The sequence below is a fragment of the Lissotriton helveticus genome, chromosome 2_1 (genome assembly GCF_964261635.1).
Source record: "Lissotriton helveticus chromosome 2_1, aLisHel1.1, whole genome shotgun sequence".
Classification (NCBI taxonomy): Eukaryota; Metazoa; Chordata; class Amphibia; order Caudata; family Salamandridae; genus Lissotriton; species Lissotriton helveticus.
The window spans coordinates 787,264,705-787,284,952 of NC_136059.1; the positions used below are offsets into that span (position 1 = coordinate 787,264,705).

At 44.3% G+C, this 20,248-nt stretch overlaps 1 protein-coding gene across 2 annotated transcripts in view; it reads right to left on the bottom strand.

Moving 5' to 3' along the window:
• Positions 1-12,139: 12,139 nt before the first annotated feature.
• The window catches only part of REEP5 (receptor accessory protein 5), a 121,439-nt gene continuing 113,330 nt past the window's right edge, over positions 12,140-20,248 (bottom strand). Inside the window, exons 4-5 of one of the 2 annotated variants that reach the window (XR_013607079.1) lie at positions 13,686-15,492; positions 12,140-12,725 (exon numbers count right to left, since the gene is read on the bottom strand). Coding sequence is in view for 1 of the 2 variants with exons in the window: in XM_078675512.1 (XP_078531638.1) it covers positions 12,451-12,500; positions 15,324-15,492 (219 nt within the window). In the remaining variant the exon portion in view is untranslated. The remainder of the gene's footprint in view (positions 12,726-13,685; positions 15,493-20,248) is intronic. The other variant, XM_078675512.1, reaches the window with a different exon arrangement.

Consider the following 20,248-nt stretch of genomic DNA (forward strand, 5'->3'; position numbering starts at 1 on the left):
CACCACAACCTGTCAGAGATGCGTCCGCTGTGAGCACGATCTGTGGAATAGTCAATGAAAGGCCATCCTTTTGATACATTTTGTGGGTTCCACCACTGCAGAGAGCAATGGGTGCGGTCGTCTACCATCACTAGATCAGTTAATTGACCACGCAACTGATTCCCCAGACGTGCTAAGTACTCTTGCATGGGACGCATGTAAAGTCTTACATGGGGTACAATTTCGATACAGGATACCATCATTCCCAGCAGTTGCATGTCAGCATCATTGCCGAGACTCGAACCCGGTTCCCCAGATTCGAGGTTGAACACCCTAACAGTTAGGCCAACTCCTCTCCCCATTGGGAAAGGCTAGAGCTTTGACTGTGTCTACAGTGGCCCCTGGGTAAGATTGCATCTGTGAGGGTTGCAGATGAGATTTTTGTGCATTGACCAGAAAGCCCAGTTGATGGAGCAGGTTTATTGTGATTGGAGTGTGTCGTAGACAGTTTTGGTAAGTGCTGGCTTTGATGAGCCAGTCGTCTAATCAGGGGAAGTCGTGACTATGCTTTCTTCTGAGATGGGCGGTGACTACTTCCAAGCATTTGGTAAATACTCTGAGCGCTGTAGTCACTCCAAACGGGAGTACTTTGAATTGGTAATTTTTGCCTGCTATCACAAATCGGAGGTATTTGCGATGAGCTGGGTGAATTGGAAAATGAAAATGTGGAGTATATTCTCAAGAACGTGTGATAATTACCGCAAAATTTGCTTAACGCAACTCTTTACATTGCAGTCTATCGCGGGAAAAGAACACAGTGTTAACTAAGTATTCACAACACAGCGGTACCATACAATAGGTCCACGATAACATCATATGTCCGCGTTAAAACCAACGCGACGCTGAAAAAAAGCGTAACACCAATGCGAAAATAGTAGCGATGAGACCAATCGCAATACAAACATCAGCGATAAACAGAGACAGGCCTGCTATTACCATGCGTCATGCGAGAAAATGCTCCATAAAAGCAGAGTAAAAAAACACTGAGACAACGTATGAGCACAACCCCACTTCCGTGACGTAGAGCAAATGAGCATTGTCCCACATCAAATTGGCATCTCCCCACAAACAGCCACAATGTACATTGACAAGGATCTGTATGTAACCTGCGCCAATGCAGAAACATATATGGAACACATTGTGAAACCACATCTCCTCTTCACATTGCAGAGGGACAATCAACACCCCCTGCACACAGATGTGCCATGTCCAAATGATAATGAAAGCATAGACTAATGTAGGGGCAGTGACTCCCCCTTACGTATATGTTGCCTATGTCGTGAAACTCAAGTCACAGGGGGCATCTTTGCACCATGGCGGTACATATCAGATCCCAAAAGAAGCCCTCTTGTCACTTGTAGACCACGAATGACAGCCAAAATGGAATGATTTGGGACACATGTGAAAAGCCGAAGAGTGGGATAGCGTACCAAATGTGAAACACAGAACTGGCAGTTCGAATACGTGACACCCTAAACAGCCTCACTGCACAGAGGTGACACACCCACCATCCATGAGCAAATTCCACAATTGCCAGCACTACATGTCACACCCACACTTGTCTGAGTGAAGTGCCTGTACAGATGAGTGACATGCACGCAGGGAATGTGTCTTGGAATGCATTTATTTGCACATGCTGTACCTGTGGTCATTCATCGTACTGTCCCATGATTGCTAAGTACCGTGACAATGTGGCGTCAACATGAGAAGAAATTGTTAATAATGGTGTTCCTACGGGCTATTCCTGCTGCGGTTGCAGTGAGGTGTGGCCCACCTGCCTCATCATCATCGTCCGGTGCACCTGGCACTCGTATCCATGGGGCATTGCTGCGTACGCACATGTTGTGCAACACACAACAATCATCTTGCACACGAAGTCTGGGCTGTACAGGTGCCTGCCACCTGTGACGTCCAGGCATCTGAAACGGGACTTCAACAGGCCGAACCTGGTGCATTTGTGGGCCAAATTGCACTGCCTGTGTGTTCAGGGCTCGGAGGGGTGTCATCATCCAAGCGCAGAGTGCATATCCTTGGTCACCTGTGACAGTGCAGAGACATGGATCAAGACACCATACTACATGATGTGTTGGTAGGCTCACTGGTTCATTGGTGTGGTATATGTGTGACTTAGTGATGCCTGTATGACATGAACTGCTTGTTGCAAATGAGCGGCATCAATGTGTATTACGTAGCCTCACTGCTGCACCTCCCTCCCCCAAGCTTAGTCACTGGTGTGCGCAGTGTGGTTGCATCACTTGCACCCCTACGGCACACCATTGTTATGCCTGTCTGCGCATGTCCACAAGCCTGACAACGACACAGTGATGTGCGCTGAAGGTGGCAGGCCACGTGTGTGTAGGCCCATTGTAAGGACAGGGCTGACACAGATATAGAGTACATGGCTGTCTGAACTCGCAATGCGGTTGAGGGCAGACATTTTGTGCATGCTGCGCTAATAGCAACATACTACAGTTGTCATGTGTAATCCCTGACCCAGAGTGGGCATGCCCTCCCTTCGGCCGAGCACGCACTCCGGGGGCATGCCACATAGCAACCTCGTAGTGTCTGCGCCACCCGTCCCTTAATAAACAGAGACAGGCATGAGTAACTTCCTTGGCACGGCCTGAACTTAACCACACCCAGATCCACGTGTGGAGGAGCCACACTACTACGCTGTACTGTCGTACGCCTGTCCACTCCGCTTACGCTCACAGGGAGGTACGACACAGCTACATGTCCTAGGTCTACCCCACTCCCTGAGGCGACATGCTTGCATAAACTGTCCACTACACTCCATACATCAGCAGTGTATGTGGACATGGATATGTGTGTGGTCTGCATACTGCAGTCTGTCCAGCACATCCACGTCATACTTGGAATGGTGTACATTCTCATTCATCAGTCACTTGCCTCCTTCGCACATGCCTGGGTCCCACCTCTCCCCACATTCTGCTACATTGTGGCTGAGGTGCCATGCCGTTGATGGCTTGTGTACATGGCTGGTCCAGGTTCCCACAGTAAGTTTTGCTGTTGTGTCTGGTGGGTGGGCATGTTGTATGTGACTGATGTGGGCATTCCCAGAGTTGTGAATTGCATGATGGTGGAATTGAGGTGTGTTCATTTTGGTACTTACTACCGAGCACAGCATTTCCATAGGTGCTAGTCTGGAAGTGCTGGTTGAAGATGGACTGTCGGAAGATGTAAGCATCATGCACACTGCCTGGGTAGAGTCCCCGGTTGTCCACTATTGCCTGCACATTGATGGAATATGTGTGCTTGCTTTTGCGGTAATTGTGTGCAGTGTCGGCAGGGGGCACAAGTAGGACATGTGTGCAGTCAATTGCCCCAACACATGCGGGAAGCCAGCTATGACGTAAAAGCCTTGCTTGGTCTCCAGCTGTTCCTGCGCAGTGTGAGGGAAATATAGGTACTGAGGTACCAAGCGGATGATGGCATCCAGGACAGGTTTGAGGAACTTTGATAGGGCTGGGTGCGAAGCTTTCCGACTCTGGCAGTTGTCGGTTGGAAGGTACCAGAGGCCAACAGATGCAGCACAGCCAGCAGCTTGTTGGTTGTATGCTGTGTTGGTACCGTCAGCCTGTGGGCAATGATGTTCAGGATGCAGAGGATGGTTGTCCTTTTGAGCATGTAGTGGGCAAGGACATACACTAGTGTCAAATCTGTGAGGCTGGTGCGTTTTCTGAAGATCCGCTGTCTGTGTCTGAGCTGCCTCTGTGGTGGTCCGGGGGTGTGAGGGGGGTGGTCTGGGATCGGTGTGGCCCAGAGGGGCAGGGGCGGTGGGTATTGTGGCCCTGTTGGACTCCGAGCTGCATGATCAGTAGCTCCATGGCTTCTATTTGTCTTCAGATGTGGCTCTGGGCTTGGCTCTTTTTCCTGGTGCAGGCTGTCATCAGACTTTACACCAGGTCAGAGCAGGTGTTAATTTCCTGCTGCTAACGCACCTTATCGCCTGTTTTGGGCTCTTATCGCCGATCTGGCTGGTCGTTGAGAATGATGCGGAGTGGTGTTGCAGCTTTTGGCACGAGAATGCCTACTTTGCATCTCATTAGCGATAGTTGCCGGTGTCATCTGTGGCAATGTGTTTTGAGGCTGTTATCGCAGGTAAACTGGTGATATGGGCTGTTATCACCAGCTTGTGAATGGGGCATTCGTTTTATCGCAACTTTGGCTGTGATAAAGTGCCGATAACACGGCAATAGTTCCTTGAGAATATGCCCCTGTGTCTTAAGTCTAGAGTAGACAGAAAATCTCCTTTCTATAGATGTGAAAGTGTTCTGACAGTATATAATGGTTTAACTGTGAGATCCAGAATAGGTCGTAAGGAGCAGTCCTTTTTGGGAATCAGAAAATACAGAGAATAAACCCCTGAACAATGGTGCTGTACTGGCACTGGTTCTATGGCTCCTTTTAGTAAAAGATTGCACTTCCTGTTTGAGCAATTGGAAGTGGTCTGGAGACAATTTGTGAGAGCAAGGTGAACGGTTTGGAGGATTGGTGGTAAGCTCCAGGCAATAACCATGTTGGATAATTCCAATCACCCATTTGTCAGTTGTTATATATTGCCCAATGGGGAAAAATTGTTGAAGTCTTCCTCCAACAGGTGTGGTATGGTCGGCAGGGGTGTGGGGGAAAGCATGGGTAAGTCACTGCTTATTAGGATAAGGGGAGATACGGGGTGTGTTGCTCTTACACCTACCTTTAGAGTGGTTTCCTCTATAACCGCCTTGAAAAAACCCTTGAGGGAGAGGACTGGTTATTACCTTTGTAAGTGGAGGTATTCTGGTCTGAGGGTGTGGTCTTGGACCCTGCTCGGTAAAAGGAGCGATGAAAGGAGCCTGTTTGAAGGAAACTGGAGCGCTCCATTTGGATTTAGCTACTTCAGTGTCCTTTTCTAATTTTTTCGAGTGCCTGATCGAACCCTCAATTTTTTTTTTTATGAAATGGTGTGTTTTAAGATAAATTGTTGGACTTCAAGCTTAAACTCGGAAATCCTTAACCAAGCATGTCTCCTAAGCAAAATACTAGTGTTGACCTCTCTATCCACAGTATCTTGAGCACATCTTATGGAATAATCGGAAGGAAAATGCTACTTACCAGTCCACATCTGTCCTTGGCATGTAGAGCTGCAGAGTTACACACTGTGCATAGATCGCCACCTAGTGTTGGGCCCGGATGTTTGCAGTTTGTTGCTGTCCTGAAAAGTTCTTCGGAAGTCATAAGATAGGTGACTCCTCCTTCGGACCACATTGCGCATGGGCATCGGCTCCATCCTCAAATTGTTTTTTCCGCCATCGGGCTCAGATGTGTTTCCTTCGACGCGCAATCCTCACCCAGTTCGATGGTATGGTTTGTGCTTTTGTATTATGCTCATCTGGGAGATACTGAAGCAATTGCTCCATTTCATCTCAGTGTGCCCAGTCATACCTGGCTAAAAAGCCCTGCGTGTTAGCAATGCATCAGTGATTGGCAGCAGCTATGTTTTTGCCAGAGGCGCCTATCAGGTTGGACTCTTTATCTGGGGGAGGAGTGTTCCCTGATCTTTGGGAATTAGCCTGTTTACGAGTTTTGGGCACTACCAATGAATCTAGTGGTAACTTGACCTTAATAAATACCGGATCTGTTGGGGAAGCTTTATACTTGGTCAACGCTAGGAGTCAAGATGTGTGCACACACAGGCTCTTCAAAAATTTAGTCAGCGTGCCTAATCATACCCTTAAGCATAGGAAGTGTTTGTGATGACCTGTGTGGATCCTAATATCTCCAAAAAATAATCCTCTTCTAATGATGCTTTGTGCAGTGCCACCCCGTGATATTGTGCAGCCCTGGCAATGAGATCCTGATAGGACACTTTGTCATTAAGAGGAGATGGCTTAGCAGGGTAAAGGTCTGGAGCACTGTCTGCTGGAGGGTCAATTGTGTAATCAGTCCATGGGTCTACTGGTAAATGCGTGTCCCCCTTCATCAATATCAGAGAATCCGGAGGTGTGATATGTAAAGGATTTAAAAGTGGAGAAGGGGGTGGTGGAATGGATGCTGATGGATGAAAAGGACTGGTAGCAACATTCTTCCATTTTAAAGGGATCTTGTAATGAGTGTCCTCATCAGGAAGCTTGTGTTTCTGAGGTAGCTTTGTATGAATGTGACCTGTTTCAGGGTTAATATACAGTTTCTTTTCTTTGGGATCTGTTTTCTGCGGAACAATGCCTAAATTTGGGTCCGAAGGAATGTCTTTCGGTGCTGGTATGGACTAGCCTTTGAGTACGGAAGTTTTCGGCTCCAGAGGCGGTTTAATTTTTGTTGTGGAGGGTTTCGGCCCCGAACCGGATTTCTGTTTGGAACTGGAGGGCTTTGGCTCCGACAATGATGTGTGTAGACTCTGTACAGAGGCAGAAGGCTTGAATGGATGTTTCAAAGCAGAGCCAGAAGGGGTGGTGTCAGAAACTTTGTCATGGTGCTGACCTTGGCCAGAAGGCAGAGGTGGTGCCGAAGCCTTATGTTTTTTGTGTGTGAATTGATGGGGCAAGGGTTTTTCTGTATTCATGTCACCTTGTCCCTGCAGTAGTTCTTCGGTTTTGAGGTCTATCTCGAGCTCTGAATCAGAGTCCTGCATGGAGATGGCTTCTTCCTCCTCTGCCGCTGATACAGCAACAACATCTTGTCTGGAATTATCACCAAAGATGTCAACAGGTCTTTGATGCTTTGACGCTGCATCTCTCAACGTCGAGCCTGGCGATCACGAAGTTTTCTTTGAAAAGGTCTGCCAGCGTTGCAGTCTTCTTTGTGCTCTAGAGACAAGCACAAGTTACACACCTTGTGTGAGTCAGTGCGCGGATACTTCGCTTGGCACTGAGGGCAGAATTTTAACTGTCTGCTGTCCACGAAGCTTTCCAATCGAAAAGTAGATTCCGTTGACCGAAACGATAATAGGGAGAAGTGGGAAACACATACAAAACAATACCGTTGAGTGTAGAGAGGATTGCGCATCGAGGGGAACCTGAAGAACGGTTTTCAACCAGAGCGCAGCAATACACGTCCAAACCAGATGGCAGAAAAAAAACAATCCAATAATTGAGTCGATGACCATGCGCACTATCAAAGAAAGGAGTGACTAGGAAGACTTCGAAGAAAAACAGCTTTCAAACATCCTGAATAAATAAATAAATAAAAACAATATGTATACAGAAGAAAAACTATAAAAGGGCTCAGAATTACTCCCATCTCTGTGACCTACATTGGCTCAGGGTGTAAAACTGTATAAAATTCAAAGCCCTGAGCTACATGTTTAAGATCAAACGAGGTTCAGCACCACAATACCTGCATTCTCTTGTTTGCCCTCATGTCCCTACCTGCCATCTTCGTTCCGCTACTCTTGAAAAATTCACAGTGCCCAGGTTCAAACTTGCTAGGATGGGTGGTCGGTCTTTGTCATATCTTGGCAAGCTGCTTTGGAATACTCTCCCTCTCGCTATCCGTACAGAAACGGTTTACACCGGTTTTCTTAGATCTTTGAAGACCTGGTTATTTAATCAGTAACTTCTTCCCACCTCCTCTTTTGCTTCCAGTTCTGTCCAGGCGTCGGGAAACCCTTTTTGGGTAGCTGTTGCGCCTTATAAATTCAATAAATAATAAAAATAATAATAATATTACAGTATGGGTGTATTTTCCTAGTTAGCGCTGGGCGCACCTTTCAAAAGGAGGAAATGCGCTGCATTATAGTGAAAGTCCTGCAATGGGGGCACAGCATTCAGGTGAAAAATGGAGCAGCTGCTTTAAAACCGCTCTGCGTTTCACAGTGCAGGCGGCAACCCGTCTGCGCTTAGAAGGGGGATTAGAGATCCCCTTGCAGATGGGTGTAGAGTGGCAATACACTCCTCCAAGAGGATGTCTGGAGGGAGCCATTGGACCCCCCCCCCACAGAAGGCTGCTATCAGGGGGCGCACCAAGGTGGTCTGAACAGCCTCAGAAGCAAGAGGTGCGTAGCCAGACACACCGGTGAAGAGCTAATGATAGAGCCATAGTTGGTTCAAAAGATAAGGGATCGCAGAGCAGAGCTGGTTGCATAAAAGAGATATCAGCCAACAGCATCTAGACTTTTAGACTCCCTGTCTGGAGTGACGTCCGACACGCGCAAATGTCGGGGGAGGTTCAGCAGCCTGAACCACAAAGTTGCGCGGAGTAGTAGGTCAGAAAAGGAAGAGCGGGTCTCCAGGGGCAGGATGGTACCTATAAGCTATAGACCGGTCAACTGGTTTAACCAAAGCACCCAACAGAATACCAAAGAAGGCTTTACTGAAGGGAAGCACAGGTTCAGCCCTCATCTAGCCCTGTTGAAGCACCCCAAGTAGGGATCAACGGCCACCTCCACAGAAGGAAGATGCAGCCCCAGAACCACAGCAACTCTGCAAAAGCTCAGCAAAAGCAGAGCTAGCCTCCGAAGCGAGGCTAGGAGGAGAAAACAAGCCAGAGGATGGGGAAGGCCACTAGCCTCCCCAAGGTCAGGCACCCAATAAAACTCTGGAGGAGGGTGAGGAATGTCAGTAATGTCATCACTGACATCACAAAAAGACATGTGTCACAATGGGAAAATAGCAAGGGGCTCCTCTGAAAGAGGGGAAGGTAGCCCCAAAGAACTGTTTCACCAACGTCGACCGGTGTTGAAAAGGCGACACCTCGGCATCGGGAGAAGAGACAAAGAAGGGGCGATCGGTCCGATCGACACTGATGGCGGCAGCGGATCTAACACAGGTGTCACAGGTGCCAAATGGCTGTGCACCGGAGCCGATAAAGGTTCGATCACGAATTCAGAGGGCCTCACTGACACAGTGGTAGGCCCTCACAAGTTTGGAGTCAATCAAGGCTTCACCGACTTCCTTGGGGCCGAGATGCACACTAGACAGGCGGAGAACCAAAAATAGCATGAAGGAGGAGATAGTATTCCCTCATCTGAGCCAGAGTCGTCTTGGCACCAGGAAACACTGAAAGGTGCAGGACAGATTCCCACTCCGACCCCAAAATTGAAGGAATAGGAGGCATGTCAGGGACACTGAGCATACGCAATAAAGTCTGGGACGACCATGGCGCAGAGTGCCTATGGCATGACTTAGCAACCAACAGCAAGGACTTAGGGACCTGGACCTCGAGGGACCCTTGGACCGCAACCAACAAGGGGCCTTCAACCACTGCACCGCTAACCGTGTCATGCGGCTCTCCTGCTATACTGACAACCGAATCTGAAGACAGGCGCTGCAGTATTCGAAGTCAGGGTGCATGCCTAGAACCCACATGTAGATAGAATGAGGGAGGGGTTCAACATCGTAGTCAACAGGACCCTGAAAATATCCAGAAAAAGAACAGTTTCATTGAGGTAGGCCAAAAATGGCCAGACATACCGCTCTCCGTATCTGCGTGTTTATACGCGGAAAGGACGAAACTGACGTCAGCGGAGGGCTTATTTGGTCCGACACAGAGAGGTACTGTTGTAGAAAAGTTTCCAGATCCAATCTGGCACCTGGGGATAATTCTACGGTAAGGAATCTGTGACTAGACGTCCCTATCAGATATAGACTGTACATGCACAAGCCTTACTTTTTTGACTAATTTTGCACTGTGCAAAGTGTGTTCGGGTCTTCTGACCTGTCTGTACAGGGCACCCAGAAGTTTGTAAGGGGCAAACAGAACACGTCTGCAATTTGTTTTTTGCAGCGAAGTACATTAGGATTTTCCCTGTACATTTCCTACAGTGTACAGTGGGTGGTAGTTGTGCAATGATGTCTTAAGATGTCAAAAGCCAATAGGAAATATTTTTACACAGGCTGAAAGCAACTTGACACAAACTCAAAAGAAAAGGGTCTTCCTCAAAACACACTAAATTTGCATTGAATATTGATGATAAAAACAGTTATTACCAAATAAGGAAAGGAAATACAAAGGCCTCAGCTTTGGTAGTAGCTTACCTTTTATTTATTGACATATTACGTTTTGGTATAAAGCACAAGACTGAATTGCATAATTACATACCAACATTGAAATTTCTATGGTTCAGCTAATCTAGGAACTATACAGTGCAGAGAGGGTTTATTTATGTTTAATAAAGTGTTGTCCATTAAGATAGGCACGTGTTCCAGGTAAAGGGGAAAAACACAGTAACCAGTGCGGAAGAAAACAGGACAAATACTGCTATCAAACACAAACGTTGCAATGCACAACTATGTCAACTGAGAAACGGTGAGTTGATGGGTGTATCTTTTCGCCATTGTGTTATCTTTTGCCTCTTTGTTGTGATCCCTATAAAAGGTTGGCTGTGGTTTTATTCTCCATGATCCTGCTCCAGCGGCGCAAGACATCTATCAGGCTTTAGGTTTCACTTTCACCTGGAGTGGTATTTGCAAGAGTGTTAAAGTGTCAGGCAGTAATACTTATCACGGAGCTTGTAATCTGCTATTTGTACCTTTCCGCACACCAGGTCCTCTCTACCCCTACAACAATACACTTTCAAATATCTCATGAATTCGCATCAGCAAATTGCACAAAACTGTAAGCCAAACTTTCACCATGAATTTCCTGTGCAGGTTGGTGGCAACAGACCAAACATCTCCCACTGTGGATTTCTTGAAAGCACAGAAGAAAGAGGTATAGGGCACAGTGGAAGGTAGGTATTGTGGAGCAGAACAATGGTCCTCAGTACAACTGGGTGCCAAGAAATGATGAATACATTTGCCCTGTGTAAAAAGTTGAATAGAGCTCTTTACGGATTGGCAGCCACAACGATCCAGGTCTATTCTATAATGTCAAACAGCATTTTCCATATCTACTACCGTTCGGCTTAAGTTAATGACCCCCTTGGTGCCCCGCTTTAAAAGAGAGACAACTGACCGTATTTTACGTCTCATGTGATATTGACCGGCTTGCGCAGATAACGGCCATTGTGTAATGAATGATGGTTAACTAAGGGAACCTCGAACTGGTGTCTTATGTGCCTGGATTTCAGTACGAATCTGCCAATAAAACAACTGCACCAAATATACAGACACTAAATGGGGACACTGCACATTAGCAACATCAGACTGTAATATGTGTGGGAAACTATGAGCTACTAAGTGTGAAGATCAACTTTGTGCTTTGGTCGGTTTGGCAATGTGAGTACTGATGAATGGTGAGCCTGGCATGAACACTGGGTCACAGTAATACCAATATCTAAAAAGAATTAGGGATCTTTCCATTGGATAATTTGTCTGGAACGGATTGTATTCTTAGCGGATAATTAATTAAATAAACTGCACAAGAGATATGACATATGCTTTTATTGCATGGCGGTTTTTATGGCCCTTTCCATATATCTTGTATTCAAGTGGGTCCACAATGACTGACCTGCACCTTTTAGATTAAGAGTATAGTGCTGCAGATAGCCCAAGGAAAAATGACCTAACAGGATACAGCTTGCGTAAATATGCCTCAAAATAATGCAAGTGGGATACACCTTGCATAAAGTTGCATTCAAATAATGCAAGTGGAATACGGTGAGCATTAAGATGCATCAAAATAGTGCAAGTGGGATCTAGGCAGCGTTTAGATGCAATAAAATCCAGCATTTAAAAAACACCATGAATTGCACTGAAGGAAATTTTATTTGCCCATAAGATTGTGGGCAATTTTATCATAGGGAACAGAGATGGCTAGCACGTACCAAACAGGGTCCCAAAGCCTTTATCGGCCTCTCTCTCTACAACACAGTGTTGTAGACCGAATAAGCAGTTGTATCTATAAACTGCTACCTCTTAGGGTTGAAAAATCAGGTCTTCGTTTTTAGCTGGTACAACCTCATTGGCATGCTCAGCAAAACATGAGATATTGTCTTCCAGGTATAACCACAATTTAAGAGAAGCTTCTGGCCAACCGATTGCTCCTTCTTTTGAGATGAGACACTGAAAGTTCTTTTAACCTTGGCGTACACAAACAATTTACAATGAAAATCTTATGTGGCACATGTCTTTCATACAAGACCTAAAGAATAATACTGACCAATACGTGAATCACTGATTACTACATAAACAGGAGTATAAATAAACAGTAAATGCAAAGCTCGTAGGGTACGCAATTTTATTCGAGTGCGTTTTAGTGCACGGTGAGACAACATAAGGCCTTCCTTCCCTTCACGGAGATGACTAAAATAGGTTTAAATACACTTTGTACACTGTTCTCACTGAATTGCATTTAAATAAAATGCTTACTTTCTGAACAGACAACATCAAAAAAGTAAGCACAATACAAAACATTCCTGTTTCATATCAAAACGGTTTCCAAGGCAACATTATTAAAAGATAACACAGGGACATTCCAGAGAACATGATTGTGTCACAAGAGTGATGGCATCTTCAATTCTGGTCGACCGTTTTAGGTGCTTTTTTTCTCTTCACTTAACAAGTTAACGGTAGCCCGCTTAACTGTGACAAAAAAAGAAAAAATAAAGAGTTAGTGATATCATTTTGCTGCAATCAAATAAGGGTATTAGTATTATTTGTCTGCAAGTTGTACTGTAAATTCAATTATACAGGGTTTGTAAAACTCCAACAACGGCCACTAAAGTGGTTACTACGGTGCAAACTTAGCCAATGCAAGGGCAGCGCAGAGGTGACTGCTTCAGTAGTGGAAATGGTGCCTCTCTATGCCTGAATTGTAAGCAGGGGAAACCCAATCAACCCTTGTAGGCTTGGGCACTGTATTGTTAAGGTCAAGGTGTGCTACAAGGGACTATATTTTAAAAAAAAGAGGTTAAACTTAGTCGTGAGTTGTACGAGAGTAACACTCAAAAGAATCCACAGGATATCAAACTTGATTATGCATTAGAAGGAAATCAGTGGAAGGATAAAAATAGAACACACAGAGATGGAAGTTTCAGAACGATATATATTTACTCAAATAATCGGGAAGACAGAAATATGAAATAAATCAAAGCAATAGTTATGAACAGAGGTAGACAATAGTTTCACTGCAATTCATAACAGAAAAACATCAACTCCTGGTGGATTGAACAGACAACCAAAATTAATTGATAAAGAGTGGTCGTATGTTGGTGCCAAGGCAACGTGACTGGAGATGATGGACTAAGTGTCGACGTTTCGGTCTAGAGGGCAATCGTCATGTAGACCATCATCAGGACATAATATTTCATTGCAGAAAAAACTCCCTTAAAAAAGAGAAAACTGTGGCCACATTAGTTGGATGACAGTAGGGCACGATATTCGAATGAAAACTTGAATTTGGAAAAACGGACCACATCAGTTGGCCGATTCTCAAGAAGCACTCTAGTGGAGCAGCGTTATACACTCGTTTTAAAGACGGTCTCAAGGGTCGCGTCCTGTATCAGCATGTAGATTCGTCAGTAACTACATGCTGATACAGGACACATTTTTCTCCCTTTCCCCCAGGACCTAATTGCCACTTATTGTATGTTTTTACTAGGATCAAGACCTTTATCTGCTTCTGCGGGTGACTTTGCATCCCCTGTGTGTTCTATTTTTATCCTTCCACTGATTTCCTTCTAATGCATAATCAAGTTTGATATCCTGTGGATTCTTTTGAGTGTGTTACTCTCGTACAACTCACGACTAAGTTTAACCTCTCTATGCCTGAAGCAGAACTCTTTGAATAGGAATTGACATGTGAACGGCCTTGGAGACGAGAGCTCCTTAAGCAGGCCACAAAGGGTCAGAGATTATATGGACCCATCCATCCCTCCAGTGCTGGGTCAGAGTATGTAGCAGAGAAACACGTACATCATTTGTCGCTGGACAAAGCTCTTCCGACACCTGCCCAATCCTCCTTAGCAAAGCAACCAAGGCACCATATTTGGAGAGAGAGGATGGGCGATAAAAAAGGCATAAAGACAATAAAAAGGCCCCTATGGGGAGTTGGTGGCAGTAGTGGACCAGGAGGTAATGGCCACCACCATATGAATGTAGAAATGTAGATGGCCAGATCAGGGGTAGCTGGGTTTACACCTGAGCTCTACCTTCCTTGGAAAGGGCGGTCTTTCTCACACAGCCCAACACAGTACTCACAACATCTACAAACCAGCACATTGCTCTAGCCAGCCGAGTTGACAAAGACAGGAACAAAAACCTACATGACCAAAAGAAGAAAACACCCATCCAGCAACCACAACACCGAAGTACATGAACCACCTTGCAACAGGAAAACTGAATCCTCTGGGAGAGTCTCCTCTGAGTAAGACCTGCACTGCTTGAGGCTCCCACAGGAATCCAGATCATTTCAATGTTTATTTTTGTCAAATTGCACCCACTGTACTTTGTGTTCACTGTTCTTGATTCTGTTTGCAACCGCTGTGTCACAGCTGTCACACCTTATAGCTCTGGGACTTAGTAACAATCGGAAACACATTTTTCTCCCTTTCCCCCAGGACCTAATTGCCACTTATTGTATGTTTTTACTAGGATCAAGACCTTTATCTGCTTCTGCGGGTGACTTTGCATCCCCTACGAAAGAAACCAGTTTCTTGCCTGCAATTATGGTTTTGCAGCTTGAAACACTTCTACATTTACATGCTTTACAATCCTCGCCATCTAGTGGTTGGGTCCGGAAGTGTTCTAATTGTCTTCAAAAGGTGTGTTAGTTGGTGGTTTGGGAGTCGACAAGGGCAGAGTCCCTATAGGACTTCGACAATAATCCCACAATGCTCATGTGTGTGCCCACCATCTTTTTTTGTACCTTCCATGAACCTCCTGCTAAGGGGAGGTGGGTCCTATGTGAATCTAGAAGTGTCTCAAGCTGCCAAGCTATAACCATAGGTAAGTAACGGGTTTCTATGTAGCATGAAACCTCTTCTCGATTTTTATGTCATGTATTACTTGTCTTGTGGAGGTGAGCAGAAGAGGGAGTGAAGACAAAAATGTTCTTCAGCGCAGCCTGCCCAAGCCGCAAGGTCTTTGCGAGATTGTAAATCCACAAAATGTTTTGTGAATGTATGTTCAGAAGACCAAGTGTTGGCCATACAAGTACCTAGTTTGGCGACGTTGGCCTTAAAAGCCATCCTAGACCTTTACTTCCTAGTGGAGTGTGCCTTTTGTTTGTTGAACAAAGATTCGCTAAACAGTAACATAGTTTGAACAAAAAGTTTGTAAAAAAAAAAAAAAATACTCCCAAGTCACATGCTAATGCGGTGTGCTCACTCAATATAAAATGGGCCACACAGCGTATTTGTGCCTACCACACAACTTGCTCTAGCAAGAAACTTTAACTTTATTTACCCTCATTGGTAACGGTGTCTGCAGTCTCTGAAGCTTTGTCCTTCAGGTCTTTCACCACACGGTCCATCACAGCTTCATGCTTCAGGAACAAAGGGCGAATTACTTTTGCATACAGTTTCTCAGCACCATTGGCTGGGCTTGGGGCCATGCACCACACCAGAAAACCACACTACATGGGAAAAAAAAGAAAGAAAAAAATGAGCATATCACCACCTTTCTCAACATCACAAACGCTACATGTTAAACATTGAACTACTAATTTAGTTTACTCAGCATAAATGGATTCCCAGAATGCAATAGAAGTATCCCATGTAGCCTGCCAATTATCCAGATACTATAAGTTTTCAAATTGGTAGTGTGGTCAACAGAAAGATATGCTCCAGTGAAAGAACCCCAAGCTTTACGAAGGCGGCAATGGAATAGAGTAGGACCCAACGTACCTCACTGTAAATCCAAACTTGCACAATGATACGCACACATCGGTTTAAGGAATTTCCTCTTAGAGCTCAGGAACATTATATGCTGAGCATTCATGGGTGGAGGGATTAGGTGCTTTTCAACTGATATGCTATCCACAGATGTATACGGTCTTGAATCTAGTTATTTGAAACCAGCTTTAAAACGAAATTAGTTGCTACAAGAAAAATGCAGCTGCACTACTACGCACAAGCAGCAAATTTATAATTTCAGGAATACTTCAACTTAAACACCAACTACTAAATAACAAGGTTAAATTGCATTCTGTTACGTCAGTGGTACAAACACATTTGATCTATTGTCACCTTGTCGCTGAGATCGTGTCTAATGTCATCCACCACTGGTTCCCTCCACAGCATGTTCACAATTAACATATAGATAATTCCTACCAGATAGTCTTGATGAGCTCAGGGAGTTAGCAGGGAGGTGAAAATGGAGAGATTTAGTTTCATGAGGATACGGCAAAAATTCTCGATACAAAATCCATAGGCTACAACCTGTTTATCTCAAGACTATGGGCTTTTAGGACATACATGAAATGGAAAATATTGACTTGGATAAAGTAAAAGTATAACACCTTCATGGTACTGAGTCAGAGAAGGCATCAGAGCATTTTGTAGCTGTATGACATGAGTGATCCTATCATGTGGGCAATAAATACAAGAAATATTAACCAAGGGTCAACATGCTCCTCAGTTAAAAAATGGACAATGTTGGACTGTGTCACAAACCACAGCATTCAATAGAGCTCAGAAAGGCACAAGAAGAGTTACCAAATAGTACTGTGACAGACTGATCAAAGCCCGGTCACCTGGTAGGTGAAGTGAAGTAGTGTATGGTCTGTGCTCATCAGTAAAAGGATGCTGAGGAAGCACTGTCACCTTGGCTCTAATGATGGAGGAGTTTCCCCAAACAAGCCCCCAGAACTTTCATATGCGATTTAGAAATCCTTCAAGGCTAAGAGGCGTTTAGTCTTTTTATATGTTGTATTATCCAAATGATCTATTATGAACATGTGTTCCCACATCCTAGGTGTGAATGTACCTTCTGCAGCATCTTGAAGGAGATTAAGTCAATGGAATATCGGTCATTAAAGTTTAATATAACCTTCCTATAAACCTCGGTTGCATATGCCGAACACATAGGACACAGTAGTATCTTCGATGGAGAGTGCCTACCGTTTGCTTACTAACCTTGGAGTTGTAAGGGCAACAATAAACATTGAATTCAGAACAATATGATCAACAGACACGAAAAACCTTAAGTTTGCTCAGCCCCAACTTTAGATCAAGGTTTGCTTTTGAGGGCCCTGCCAAGAGTAGTGTACCTTTAAGGTATTCCATAAAAAAACTGTTACAGGCATCCTACACGAGGATTCATTTTATAATGACTTCTTGCAAGTCAGAAGAGGTGCTAAGTGTACTCGGAGAGCCACATGCAAGTCACATCTTGGTTAAGCGTAAGATAGTCAACAGTATACCGATATCCTTTACCATGCAGTGTATGGATGAGATGTCACATCATCATAATCATCATATCAAAGCCTCTTCTATTTCATTTTCTAGAGGTATGTCTCCTAGACTATCAGAGTATTTGATATATATTCATGTGGGCCTTTCAAGTATTCTAATTTTAAGGCACTGGGAGCCATGTGGCTTAGTTAATTTAGAGACTAGGTTATTTTAAGTATTTGCTCCCATTTGAGTCGTCTGGGGTATACTGTGATCTTCATCTGTGGCGTTGACACTCATCATGACCATTCCAAGTTATTTGGCTCATTGCCGTGAGAGGTGGCCACACTTTCCTGAGCCACTTCTGCATTAGTGGGTTTTATGGCTCTGCACGGTACTGTGAAAGATTTTTACTCTCTCCAGAGAAGTTGCTCAGAAGTTCTGAGCTTCTCCGATAGGTAGATGCTTCCCGATTTAGAACATTAAGTGGCTGTGCTCTGGTCTGTCCAGATCTGCACACTATTTGTTCTGTATTTATTTTACTAACAATTAGGACAAGGCCCAATGTCCTGAACTGTTAAACATTAAAGCACAGCTTTTCACCTTGAGTGGAACTAATTTGCAGATCATCTGTGTCACCTGGGAATTTGGTTGCCTCTCATCATGTGATCTGCATTAGGTGACAGCTGCCTCCAGCACTACGACCAGATCTTTCCAACCTTCCGTTTTTCTGTGATTAGCGGTTGTGAAGACAATGTTAAAGGGTTCTCGTGAACAGAAGCTACAGTCCATACAATTGCCAGTTCTTTCAGTGTCTTAAACCGATGTATTGTAAAGAGTAACCTTTTTCCGCCAGGGAAGAATTTTCTCCTCTCTGAAAAAGCACTTGGCGTCTATGGGCATTGAACCATGGCATTCAAAGAAGTTAATGCTTGGCTTTGTATCATAAAACAAGAATGTGCTCACTTACATTATAACATCGTCACTCTCCTTTAGTTAACTCTATAGCTACAATGTCTTGCCCAGCCAATAATTAGCCAGTATTAGGTCTATAATCATGGGGAGGTTGAATGAAACAGTCAATGCATATAATGTCACTCTGTTAAACTGTTACAGGTTAAGTAACTAACTGATGTGCATGATTTGCAAGTACACTCATCACAGAGACGATTTGATGTAAAATATACTGTTTACACCAAAACAAAGTTCCAGGTTCAAAACAGGGCGAACATAAAACAAAGTCACTTTGGTTAAACATGGATGTGCTAATCCCATTCTGGTTATTGTGTAATTTGACAGCTAACGTCATTAAAAAGGATGAGCCCAAGTACTGGCCAATGTCACTATTCCCTACCCTCACTTGACACTTTTTTTTTTTAAACAACACTTCTAAACTACAACTTAAACGGCTCATTATTCAGCTCTCCATTGACCAGACTCACCGAAAGTCACTTTGGATATATCTCAAGGAGCCCTTCTGAATTCGATTTCTCAAATAGCCCTTCCTTGCAACAAAAATCTAGAGTAATATTCTTGGTTTGGTATAACTTTTGATTTGTGAAAAAAGCTGCTGCTACAGATCCTGTGTTCCCATGGCTTTCAATATATTCTACAAATTTTGCTCTCATATTTCTTCCATCAATTTCCTTACTGCTGAAGCCTACATTTGCTAGCCACCTCCCTCCTTCCCCCTTTTTTTCGGATTAGCTATAAATGCCACTTCAACCTCCCTCAGTATCAATGGGATGCATTCTTAGCTCCATACTCATTTCCTAGCCCACATACAAACTCAACCTGTTTCTCACACAACTGATGAACCCATTCATAAGGCAGGTCTCCTATTTCTCACCTAAAAAACGTCCCCAATGGTAGCCATAACAATACTGCGTAGGGTTAGCGAACTCCAGGCACTAACAGCGTGAAAAGCACACAACCAAGTGCACCAGGACAGAATAGTTATGAGAACCAATGCCAAATTCCTTCCACTTTTATGCACTACATACAGGAAACAAAATCGATAAGAAAGATCTACCAGCTCTATGTCACTTGCCAGTGACTAAGGCAATTGTAGCAAAGTGGATAGTTTAGACAATACAAAGAGGGCAGACAGCAGCAGGTGTGACTACAGGGGATAGGCCGAGGGCGCACTCCACAAGAAAGAACTGGGCAACACTAGCCTTCATAGGTAAAGGCTCTATCAAGGATGGCTGCATGGATACTACATGGTCCTCAGTACACACCTTTACTAAGCATCAATGCATCAACATTCAACCAAAGAAGTAGGCACAGTTGGGACAGAGAGCACTTGAACACCTGTTTGCAAATATGAACTAGTTCTCTACCCAACCACTCACAGGGCTTAAGAATACCGCTGTAAAGTCAAAGCACAGCCTGTGAAACCAGAAAGATTCACACTGCAAAACAAAATGGTTACTTACCTGTATGAGTGTTTTGCAGCTTAAAGACTTTCTGAATTGACATGCGAATCCCCCCTGTCCTGCCCCGAAAAAGGTGTGTAGGTTAGGACACCAGTGAAAAGAATTTGAAGATGGTGACCACGCAGTGGAGCGGACACCATCAGGGAAGGGCACAACACCAAATGGTATTTGACAACCAACATAAAAAAAAGTGCAAGAAAACAGAGGAACTATTGGAATATCTCCAGACCAAACCATTAGATGGTGGAATACAAGCATTAATAATTAAACAACTGCCACATCCATTAACACTGCAGATTGGTTCTCTTGCTGTTTTGCCTAGCATAACTGTAGATATTTATAAATTATTTGAACACTGGAATGTTGAGCACTCGAGGTGAGGTAAGGTAATGAAGTGGCTCAGGATATATCATTTCTGGTATAAGCCTTCTGCTCCAATATTCCCATGTCTTTTTATTTTTAATTCAGAACATTCTACCTTTAGTAGGTGGAATGTTCTTATAGCCCTTCTGTATCAGGCTTTAACAGTTGTTAATGGCCCTCTTCCCTCTTTATAGGC